This window comes from Stegastes partitus, unplaced genomic scaffold, assembly GCF_000690725.1.
Source record: "Stegastes partitus isolate 25-593 unplaced genomic scaffold, Stegastes_partitus-1.0.2 Scaffold487, whole genome shotgun sequence".
NCBI classification, from domain to species: Eukaryota; Metazoa; Chordata; class Actinopteri; family Pomacentridae; genus Stegastes; species Stegastes partitus.
In genome coordinates this window covers 1-12,055 of record NW_007578218.1, presented here as the reverse complement: position 1 = coordinate 12,055, position 12,055 = coordinate 1, and the positions used below count along the sequence as shown (strand labels likewise).

General features: G+C 44.6%; 2 protein-coding genes across 2 annotated transcripts in view; both read left to right on the top strand.

Annotated features, from left to right (window-relative positions):
- Positions 1 to 8,866, top strand: part of abcc8 (ATP-binding cassette, sub-family C (CFTR/MRP), member 8) — an 88,093-nt gene extending 79,227 nt beyond the window's left edge. Inside the window, exons 37-39 of the mRNA XM_008287096.1 lie at positions 7,072 to 7,205; positions 7,908 to 7,970; positions 8,524 to 8,866. Of these exons, the coding sequence (XP_008285318.1) occupies positions 7,072 to 7,205; positions 7,908 to 7,970; positions 8,524 to 8,661 (335 nt within the window). The 3' untranslated portion in view covers positions 8,662 to 8,866. The remainder of the gene's footprint in view (positions 1 to 7,071; positions 7,206 to 7,907; positions 7,971 to 8,523) is intronic.
- Positions 8,867 to 8,980: 114 nt separating this feature from the next.
- kcnj11 (potassium inwardly rectifying channel subfamily J member 11) lies at positions 8,981 to 11,706 on the top strand. The gene has a single exon (XM_008287095.1). The coding sequence runs from the start codon at positions 9,822 to 9,824 to the stop codon at positions 10,980 to 10,982; it is 1,161 nt and encodes a 386-aa protein (XP_008285317.1). The 5' UTR covers positions 8,981 to 9,821; the 3' UTR covers positions 10,983 to 11,706.
- Positions 11,707 to 12,055: the final 349 nt, after the last annotated feature.

Below are 12,055 nucleotides of genomic sequence, written 5' to 3'. Positions count from 1 at the left end.
CAGTTCCACCACAGCGCTCAGACTGAAACGACTGCATGTCTGTCCGGTGACATTTGTCCAACTCAGCCCCTCTGCTCCTCCCCTCCTGTATCAGGTATCCAACTACATGAACTGGATGGTGCGTAACCTGGCAGACATGGAAGTACAGCTCGGCTCAGTGAAGAGGATTAACGGCCTGCTCAAAACCGAACCGGAGAATTACGAGGGACTGCTCAGTGAGTGCAGCGACGCAGGCAAATGAAACCCTCTTGCACTAATTCACCAGCAGGTGCACGAAGAAATCACACCGGGCTTCTTCTTAGAGAAGTTTCTGTGATTTCTTCCTCACTTGGACCTTCAGTCCTCATCCATCACTGTCAGCTTAAGTAGGCCTCAGTCATATTCACTAGAAATGAATCTTTATCCCTCCTCAGCTTCTCTCTTACTTCTCTTAATGTCTTTACATCCTGTAATAATCCATCTTACAAGCATGTTTACTTCTAGCTGGTGAGCGGCTGCTGTCTTTTTTTTCCTTCCTTATGAAATATGTTGTTTAGAAATAATGAGTAAAATCCAAATTTTGCACAATTAATCACAAACAAATGGACGATAGTTTTAAATCTGTGCAGCAGAAACAGCTTCAGTGGGTCTTCTGTAGTTTTAAGCTGCTTCAGGTGTGAAAAAGGTTGAAAATTAAACTCCTGTGATGTTTCTGTGTCATCTCAGCTGTGTCTCAGGTGCCCGACGGCTGGCCTCGGGAAGGAGAGATCAAAATCCAGAATCTCAGCGTCCGGTACGACGCCACGCTGAAGCCCGTGCTCAAGAACGTCAACGCACACCTCAGCCCCGGACAGAAGGTAACCACGAGAAGGAGACAGAAGGAAGAATCACAAAACTGAGTGTTTGTGATATTTATGAAGACGACTCCTTCTTTTCAGGTGGGGATCTGTGGCAGGACCGGCAGCGGCAAATCCTCTTTCTCCTTGGCCTTCTTCCGCATGGTGGACATGTTTGAAGGTTAGATGATCACACATGAGCGAGAAGCTGTAACCGAAACAAACATGTTAAGATCAAATGACTTTAAAAGGTTTCACATGAAACATGAGCTAGAAAAACATCTTCATTTCTAATTAGAAACTAAAAACCGAGTAATCAGTGCTACTTCTCTGTGCTCTTTCGCCCCACAGGGAGGATTGTGATTGATAACATTGACATCTCCAAGCTGCCTCTGCAGACCCTCAGGTCTCGGCTATCCATCATCCTCCAGGACCCCTTCCTGTTCAGCGGCACGATCCGGTATAATGAACTCCTCTATTGACTCACTTCAGCACTTCAGATTGGTGGTGGTGATAATTATTTCAGTGAAAGAAGGTGAAGTAGAATTTTTCCAGTAAGAAGAGCACAGCTGGCCAACTGTGACACACTTCAAGCTGAAACATGAGGAGAGGTGTTTATAGATAAGAGGACATTCCTCTGAAAACTCCAGTGGAGAGGTTTATTTTTGGACTTGAGCGCCACTCGCCATAAAAGCTTTGTCATGCTGGAGAGGAGCAGACCAGGAGGACATGAAAGAGGCACTGATATCACATAAAAGCACATTTAGGTGTAAAGTTTATTTAAAGGTTTGGTGTCTCTGCTCTGGTGCTGATAGCAGGCTGGAGCTTTTATTGAAATATTCATGACATCATCATCATCATCGGGCTGCAAATAAATCACGATGAAATTGGAGATTGGCTCTAATGTTAGCTTTGAAAGAGAGAGGGGGGGAGGGGTGTAATGATGGTTAAGGTTGGGGATAAATGTGCAGAATAAATAGGCAAAATGTCAATAATTTCCTGGTTTCATGCTGTCAAATGTGAGAGTTTGCTGCATTTTAGTGCAGATAAATGATTACATGAGATCGTAGCCCCTTACAGTAGCTGCTTAGCTCGTAGATTCAAGATTCAAGGCCTTTATAGGTCACAAACTCAGTTATACATGGAACAACGAGCAGTGAAATGCGTTGTGCACCTGTTCCACACTGAAACAATACTAAAAAGATTATTAAGAATAAAGAATTAAACACAAATTATGTTGTTAGAGTCTGAGGCAGTCATTAGTGTACAGTGAGTACAGCAGAGGGCCCAGCACACCGCCCTGGGGGGTGCCGATGTTCAGGGCTCATGAGGGGTACAGGTGATTCCTCACTCGAACCACCTGAGGTCTGCTGGTCAAAAAGCTGCAGAGCCACCTGCACAGGGAGGAGGAGGAGAGTCCGAGGTCCTGCAGCTCAGTGACCAGTCTGGAGGGGATCATGGTGTCGAACGCTGAACTGAAGATAAAGATTTCTGCCATTCAGGGGTTGTGTTGCTCTGACTTTCTCTTTAAAACACCCCAAATGTGTTGGATTCAGCTCATGCAACGTCCAGGTCATTGTATGTTTTTCTTATGTGGTTTAAATCACTGTCCTGCTGGAATATTCTGCAGACTGGGAGTCATGTTGTGGTTTATCCTCAGGCATTCACGGGGGCATCTATAAACGTCATCTCCCGACACCTTCTCCACTCATGCAGCCACGTTATCGCGCTCTCGCTTCACTGTCACAACCGTGCAGTCGCTTCGTTCCCTCTCGTCAGGTTCACACCAAACATGTCTGAGCCAAACGAGTTCATGTTAAGTCGTCCAGCTTCTTTTCATTTTTCTGTGATGAGGTTCCATCCTGCAGTATTGTGCCACAGAGCAAGCAAGAGTTTGTCTATCAGACACCAGCCACAGATTCTGATGTTCTGTCCTTCAACCTGTCACAGAATCTCTGGTTGATGAACACCGTGCCAAGTCTGAAGCACTTCACCGTCTGTTTTTCACACCTGGATAGTTTAAAGGAGTTTGATAGAGTGACTGTCATGTCAAGGGGACAACTAGAGCAGCTCTGATTAGTGGTGCTGTGACTCATTCTGTATCTTCTGATTGAGTTCGTCACTGATTCTTTATATTCTCGAGCCATGATGCAGACATGCAGGTATACGCAGTCCGTTGGTCCAAAACTGAGACAGTTTTGATGTTCGTGCATCATTTTAAACCCACGTTTATGTAGTTAAACCAAGTGCAAATCACTGCTGTTGGCTTCAGTGATCAGAGGGTTTCTAACCTGTGATTGTGGGTGAATCACTTTGTTTGCTTTGAGTTTCTACTTTGGCGACTGTAGCTTCAGTGAAATCTTTCTAAAGTATCAGTTGTTGACTGCTCATAAGAGGAAATCCTTATCTACTACGTTTTTGGGCAAAACAAGATCCCACCGTGGAACTGTGATGTTTATTGACACGTTATCAGCTGAATGATTAATTGATTGGCTGCAGCAGTAACACTGATTGTGTTTGTGTGTGTAGGTTCAACCTGGACCCGGAGATGAAGGCGACGGACGAGATGCTGTGGGAAGCTCTGGACATCGCTCAGCTGAAGCCTGTCGTTAAATCGCTTCCCGGAGGCCTCGGTGAGAGAAAGCCTGTGTTTGTTTTAATGTGTGTGCGTCGATATCATCAAATACACAAACACTGGTATTTATTTAGGAAGTGTTTGCACTGATCCGTGCCATGAAGGCAGCAGTTCCTTCGCTGAGGTCACGTCTGTCTCCAGCGTCTCCACAACAAGATCTAACCACTGTGTCAGATTACAAGCATTAATCTTTAACTCCCTGTGGGGTGCTGCTCGGTGCTGCTTGGTTTGTACTCTGTGGTTCTGACAGAGCTGACAGGTTGCAGCAGTCCGATCAGACGTCAGCCGGGAACCGAGTCGCCCCCTAAACAGATCTAACCTCCATACGTGATGAAAGCTGGGCATACCAACGTATGTGGCCTCCTCTTTGCACCGCGGCTCACTTCAGCTCCAGCTGCTTCACAATTTATCGCTCACGTCTTTACGTCTCCGGCACTCTCGCCATTTGTCCTGAGAAAACAGAGGATCTATTTGCGGCTCTTGTGGAATTAGAGACGGCTGCTGGTCTCAGCTGATGGGTTTCTGCTGAAGCTGCTTTCACTCGTCTTGTGATGCCGACAAACGTGTGTGTCGAGGTGTGACGTGTCTGAGCCGAGCTGCTGGAGCCAGATGTTCAATAAGACATCGATCTGCAGGCGAGGAGTTAATGAATGATGAGGCTTGTCCTTTAATTTGGTTTAAGTAACGGCAGAGTGTTGATGTTGCATATAAAGCAGTTTGTGATGTAGAGAGCCAGGAAGACACGAGGACGTTGTGTTTATGAAGGTACAGCTGAAGAAAATAAAACCGCACCATGAATGATTTAATGCAAAACATTCTCATATCTAAATATACATGACATTTAATAGGTGACGACTAGAAATTAGTGAATCTTATCTCGGTAACACCACTGAAGTTTTTGTTTATTTTTGGTTAATTCAACCTAAAATATTTAGTTTTTATATTCAGATCATTTTATAAGCAGTAGTTGTCTGATTTAGGGTCTTTTGACTTAAAATAACGAGTTGAATTAATCTACTGCTGAGAGTTTAATCAACTCAATAAATCAAGTTTTTAAAGAAAGAAAACTTCAACAGACTTCCCACCAAGAGGTACAATCCTCTTCTTTTGGGATCTGGAGAGGCCATTTACAGTGAAAGAAATGTTAAATCCTGGTTGTTTCTTTACATCATAATAGAAGGTTTTAGTAAATGTTGGATTCAGTTCCTGCCCTCGTACACTTCCACTAAAGCAAAGTAAGTGTGGCTTCGTTATAAAATGGTTTCAACGTTTGTTAGTTCTTCATCGGCACAAAACCGACTCCTTAAAGTGAGAAAATACAAAAGGAGTTGATTTTCTAATGCCAGTTGTTTCAGTTTAATATCTTAAGTTGACTGGATTTGATCTGTTAAGTCTCATAAATCGACAGTAAGATGATGATGCTGCTGGTAGCTTTAAGTTTGTGTTTCTAAGTTGAACAAACATAAAATGATCTACAGTTTACAATCATAGTTTAACCTTCGTGATTCCTGAGAAGTGCCTTCGTTTGTCCTCTGGTTTTAGTCTTTGTCGTACGTTTTTAGTCCCATTCTCATCCATGTGGTGCATGAGTAAAGCCTGAGGGTAGTTTCTTCAAACTTGGCAGGAACGTCCATGTGGATTCAAGGAACTGATTAGAATTTGTAAAGCAAGGTGACTGTGACCTCATGTTTCTGGCTAGAAGTCAAGATCTAATGTGCTAATTATGGCAAATACAGCAGAAATGTCTGTGAGGATAAATGGTGAAACGGCTGGGGCTCAGGTGGTAGAGCGGGTTGTCCTCTGATCGCAAGGTTGTCAGTTCGATCCCCTCCATAGTCCAAGTGTCCTTGGGCAAGACACCGAACCCGAAGTTGCTCCCAATGGCAGGCAGTACCTTGCATGGCAGCTCTGTCGCCATTGGTGTATGAATGTGTGTGAATGGGTGAATGAGCAACACATTGTAAAGCGCTTTGGATAAAAGTGCTATATAAGTGCAGACCATTTACCAAAAGGTCAACCACATGGTGATGTCATGATGGCCCAGTTCCAGTCTCCACACTCTCAGATTTAGTTTTCTTGCTAAGTGCGTACGGACTGTCAAGTGATCAAGTGCATAAAGGCTCTAATTTGGACATTTCAACACCTATAGACTTTCTCTGAGGGGCTTGCCTGTAGTTCATAGCAAAACTGGTGACATATAACGTGGTAGTTTTGCTCAAACCAAACGTAAATGCTGCAGGATTCACAGACGTCCTTCCTGACTTGCGGCGGTTTACATTTAAACACTTTAAACTGGCAAACAGGAAGTAATCAGCTCGGCAGCTGCTAATTAAACACGAGTCTAAATTGACTTTTTTTTTTAATAATGATGAAGCATTGTTCACGAGCAGCGTGTGCTGTCGTGATAGTGGTTCCCATTTCTCTCGCTTTAACCCATTTCCTGCCTTCACAAATCAACAGACTCGAATGGAACAGTTCAATCTGGGAGGTTTAGTCCTGAGGCTTTAGGAGGGAGATTGGGTCTGCTGCAGTATTCTAACCTTTATCCAACTCCATAACTCAGGAACAGACTGTACTTCTCACCTTGAAACTTCTGTGCTGCAGTGTTCAGAGCATCCCGGCTTTAGAACGTGGGGGTTCTCAGCAGCAGCAGCATCCACATGTGAAGCTTTGTCAGGGCTACGAGGTTGTATGAGTCAGCGTTATTAGCGAAGCACGTCGGCACATAGTTTGGATTTGACTTTGTGTTTATCTCAAGGACGAACCGTCCCATTAGGATAAAACATAAATCTTCTGTAAAGGAAACGACTGTTTACTGCATGTGATGTGGCTCAAAGCACAAACGGAGAGCAGTTTGGGGTTTTTTCAAGCATTTTTAATGAGCTGACCTCGTTCATAACCGAGACGTAAATAGAAAATCCATCAAGTATTGATCTGGAGGACGGAGCTTAACGGCCACTTAAGTTTTCCCTCATTTAGCAGAAATAACCGTTGAATACACACTGGTATGAATACTGGCTGCACTGTAAAAAAAATTTTTTTTAACAATTTTGAAGCACAATTTTTTTAACTGGTATTTTTAAGATTTTCCTTCTTTTGTTAAATTACAAATAACTAGTAAATTGGCAGCAAAGAAGCATTAAATTTAATCTTTAAATAATGTCCACATCAAATCTGTATTTTTAAAGGGGGGGAAAAAAAGGTATTTTACAGATATTTGTCGTTATTTGACAAAAAAGCTTGAGAAAAAAGCTAAATAATTAATTTAACAATCCTTTACAGATATTCCTTGTTTTGTTAAATTAAAGATTTATAGTAAAATGAAAAAAATATTAATTAACATCGAAATTAAGCAAAACATTAAAAAAAAAAAATCGGGCCAAAACTATCCATAATGTCCTCATCAGAAATCTGGATTCTTTCTTTTACAGTGTATTTACTGTATCTGACATCATTATTTTACCAATACTTGCTGGTATTTACATAGTTTTTACAGTTTTTTTAACGTTACAGTACAGTCACAGCTTTTCAACATATTTTTTCTGGCACCTGTGCTGCCAGATTTTCCCTTTTCTCATTTTTTTAAACACGATTTCTTATAATACACGTTTGCATTTTCAGATGCCATGGTGACGGAGGGAGGAGAGAACTTCAGTCAGGGTCAGAGGCAGCTGTTCTGTTTGGCCCGAGCCTTCGTCAGGAAGAGCAGCATCCTCATCATGGACGAAGCCACGGCCTCCATCGACATGGCAACGGTCAGTTGAGCATCTTTGAGGCAGCGAGTGGGGAGGAGGGGGGAAGGGAGGTGAAGGCGGGGGAAGGGAGGTGAAGGCAGGTGAGGATGAACAGAGATGGAGGAGGTGAAGCGAAGATCAGAATGTTCATCTGTTGGCAGGCAACAAGGAACAATGAGGGGAAAGAACAACCTTATAGTATGAAGCAATATCAGTGTATACGTAGGACTAATGCAGTTCTATGGCTCCTAACTGAGCTTAAATGGAAATATAAGGAGTTAATGGCACCAGCAAACAGTAGATTCAGTTGATTAATGTGAATTATTTCGGTGGTTAGTGATCAGATTTGAATGCTTTAACTGATGTTTTCAGATTTGAGTATAAAAAGAAAGTAGGAAGGAAGGCTTGAAATAGAAAAAGGAAACTGGGATAGAAGGGAGAGCTCAGTGAGAGCCTGAGGGGGGATGTCAGCCGACGGTTCCTTCCCACTTCAGAGCCCCTCTTGACCGACCGGTCACAAAGAGCGCCGGCTTTAGCTCACAATAACGCTGCAGCGCTGCCCTCCAGGAAGCACAGTGAGCTTTTAATGAGTCGAGGAACGAGTGAGGTTTGAGCAGAATAACTTCAGTTTTTACCATCATAAAGGAAAACGTTAACCTTTAAAATGCTTCTTTGCTTTAAACACACTCTGATGTTTGTTGACTTCCTTCTTCCCCTCCACAGGAGAGCATCCTGCAGAAAGTGGTGATGACGGCGTTTGCCGACCGAACAGTAGTTACTATAGCAGTGAGTATCTCCCCTTGTGCTGGAGGCATTTACAGTATCGCATACAGCTTCACAACTCCCCCCCTGAGAGCGCCGACCTCGTCCTAAACTGCTGATGCATTTGTTTAAACTGCTGCAAAGAGCTGCTGCAGACTGGCCTTAAAATGAAGAGAGAACACTAAGAGAGGGGGAATCAGAGCAGATCCTGATTTATGACTGCAGTTATTTCATTATAAAGGCCAAACATGAATGTTAAAATGTCAGCGTTGTTCACTTTGGATGTTTCTCATGATGAAAAAAAAGAGGCCACCAGAAACCTGACGACTTGAAATGCCAACCTTTGATATTTACTGTGGAGGCAGATCTCTTATTTCATCTCCTACTTTAATATAACGGCTGTTTTAATGTGATTTTCAGGCTCAAAATTGCTCGATTAGTGCAAAATATTTGTCTGATGAATCATTAGAGCTTTGTTTTAACCAACCGAGACCTGATTCAACAAACAGAAGTGTGTTTAATGGCACAGTTGGTCTCTCGGGGCTGTATTGACTTAGTTTGTTCTGTCGTCGTGCAGCATCGCGTCCACACCATCCTGAATGCCGACCTGGTGATTGTGATGAAGCGGGGCGTCATCCTGGAGTACGACAGACCCCAGGCCCTGCTGGAAAAGGAGGACAGCATCTTCGCCTCCTTCGTGCGAGCAGACAAGTAGCACAAGAGGAGGAACGCATTAAAAGGAAGACATTCGAAGTGCAATTGCCCCCCCGTGGAATATATTCCTTTTTATTTTTTAAGCATGTTGTATTATATTTGTACATAAAAAAATGTTAATTCTTTGTTAATAAAACATAAATTATCATTAAAGCGTGTGTGGAGGGTTGTTTGGGGGGGAATGCTCGTGACAGAACAGATGAATCATCACAGAACTGGAATGATTCGGAGCTCAGTTGATGAATATATGATCCTGGTCACATAGTGATAATCTTCAGCCGTGTGCTCGTGGGTGTCATGCTGGGATGAGCAGCTGCACCTGCTGGAGCCAAGACTGACATCTGACTTTAGAAAGTTATGTGGCTGCCAGAGGAGCACTGAGGCCTGTAAAGTAAAAGCCTCTCCATGGGTGGCATGAAAAGAACAGAGGTAATAAAAAAAGAACATCTGGTTGAATAGTGTGTCCAGAAACCAGCCTGGGCTTGATTAACTGTACACTGTCCTATATTTAAGCCACTTTATATTTAGATTGTGAGCTCCCCGTGGCCTGGAGGCTGACACTTTTTAATGCGTTCTGGGCCCTCTCCTGCATTCTCTTTGAAAATCACAGGAAGGGCAACACAAGGATGGAGGAGGGAGGGAGGGACTGCCTCTCCACCTCACAATCTCTCCATCTCACGTTACCGCGCTGTAGTCAAGTGGCGAAGTCAGCACGGAGCCGACTGCGCCACATGAGCCTGCCTCCTCATCCAAATGTGATAAAACTCCGCTCAGAGGCCCATCAGCATTTCACATTTCACTGAATTTCCCCTTTTACGCGCGGGTGGGTCGGTGCGCAGAGCCCGGGCGGCGCGGTGCAGCCTTGTGCCCGGTCTGGCGGTGCTGTGAGTGACGGCGGCAGCTGCGGAGCTGGAAGAGGAGCGTTCTCAGGGGACTTCGCGGCTTTGAAGCGCCTGATCTGGAGGCAACGTGAGGAGCGCGCATACCTCCAGAAAACGGTGACAACAAGACTCTCCCCGCCTGCGCCCGACAGCTGCCGAGGAGCTGACACCGGCCCGGCCCGGTTGGTAAGAAGAGGGAGAGAGGGGAAGAAATCACCTTAAAGGAGCGCAGGCGCTACCAGCAAAGCCCAAAGGCTGTGGGTAGTAGTATGGGAGCGCTATGTTGTCCAGAAAGGGACTCATTCCTGAGGATTACTTGCTGACACGTTTGGCTGAGGATGTCCTGCAGCCAAAGTTCAAGGCGAAATCGGGAAAGGCTCGGTTCGTCGCCAAGAACGGCACCTGCAATGTGGCGCATACCAACATCCGAGAACAGGGCCGGTTCTTGCAGGACGTGTTCACCACACTAGTGGATTTAAAATGGCTCCACACGCTCATCATCTTCACCATGTCCTTCCTGTGCAGCTGGCTCCTCTTCGGGATGATCTGGTGGCTCGTTGCCTTTGCGCACGGCGACCTGGACCAGAGAGGAGAGGGCTTCGTCCCGTGCGTAACGGAAATCCGCTCCTTCTCCTCCGCGTTCCTCTTCTCCATAGAGGTCCAGGTGACCATCGGCTTCGGAGGCAGGATGGTCACAGAGGAATGCGTCTCCGCCATCATCATCCTGATCGTGCAGAACATCGTCGGGCTGGTCATCAACGCCATCATGCTGGGCTGCATCTTCATGAAAACTGCGCAGGCCAACCGGCGCGCAGAGACGCTCATTTTCAGCAAGTACGCCGTCATCTCCGTCCGAAACAACAAGCTGTGCTTCATGATCCGCATCGGGGACCTGCGGAAAAGCATGATCATCAGCGCCACCGTGCGGATGCAGGTGGTCAGGAGAACCACCACGGAGGAGGGCGAAGTGGTGCCGCTGGACCAGATCGACATCCACATGGATAACCCGGTGGGCACCAACGGCGTCTTCCTGGTGTCTCCCCTCATCATCTGCCACGTGATGGACAAGGACAGCCCCCTGTACCAGCTGTCAGCCTCCGACCTGCAGCACGAGGACATCGAGGTGATCGTGGTGCTGGAGGGGGTCGTGGAGACCACCGGCATCACCACGCAGGCCAGAACCTCCTACGTGTCGGAGGAGATCCTGTGGGGGCAGCGCTTCGTGCCCACCGTCTCCGAGGAGGACGGTATGTACGCGGTGGACTACTCCAAGTTCGGCAACACCGTGAAGGTCCCGACACCGTGCTGCAGCGCCAAGAAGCTGGACGAGGCAGGTGGCATCGCGCGCTTTAAGCTGAACGAGGGCGTCACCTTGCGGCCGTCCGTGAGAAGGCGGCGCGGCTCCACGGGGGTGCGCAGGTCCAGGATGGAGAGCCCGTAATCTGAGGACCTGCGTTTTCTATGAGGGAGAACTGTTTAAGCTTGAACATCACAAATTGACAAAATCATATTTATTTTATAATAAATTGTGTGTTAACTGTAATCAATAATCCGCATTACTTCACTCTATGCACACAACAAGATGCTTCTAACTCAGGGTCAGTGTGAAAATGCACAAAGTATGGGAAGCCAAAAGGGCCATAATTCACCTCTGATTGCTCGCAATTTAAATTATATAAATGTAATATTCAGCATATGTACTAATACTCTTCAGATGGTCTCACAGTACTCTGACCCTAATACTGCTTTACAATAAAGGCATGTAGTTCAAGTAAACGAGTCAGTAACAAAATTAACTGAATTCTTAAAACGTTAAGATATGAAGGCTGAATAAGGTGAACCTCTGTCAAGGATCTTTTTCTGTGTGCTGCGTAAATGCCAGGCTGCAAATCCTATAATACCGAGCATGTCTAAATATTTCTATGACACTAAACGCAGCATTTCTGACAAATAAAACTAACACGCATTCAGCTTTTACTGCAGATCTTAGGCTGAAGTGTTGTTGAAAAAAGGCTAATCCTGCTGCAATACAACAGGAATGAGATAAAAACTGTAAAAAGAACAAAACAAGCCTTAAAAACTGTGAACATCTGGCACCTTGTGTCAGATGTGCTAAAAAAAAAAAAAAAAGGGTGGAATACCGTAACGTCCAAAAACTACAACTGTGAAAATAACACCAAAAAAATGGATTTTTTTTTTCTTCTTCTTTCTGTGATTTTAGATATTTTCTGTCATTTAACAATCAGGGGAATTAGTTGTAAAGAAAAAATAAATAAATATTGTAATTACAATAAAATATTGTTTACAGAATTATTTTATTTTGTTATTTTTAAATCCTTTATTATTATTTTTTTCAAGTAGTGGCAAATATCTGTACTATGTATTATCTGCTGATAAATACAATTTAAAAAAAACAGACATTTTACAGTCAAATGTCATAAAAGAACTAATTAGGGTCCGAGCACCCAAAAGGGTGCGAAGACCCTATTGGAACTGCTCGGATTATTATTATTA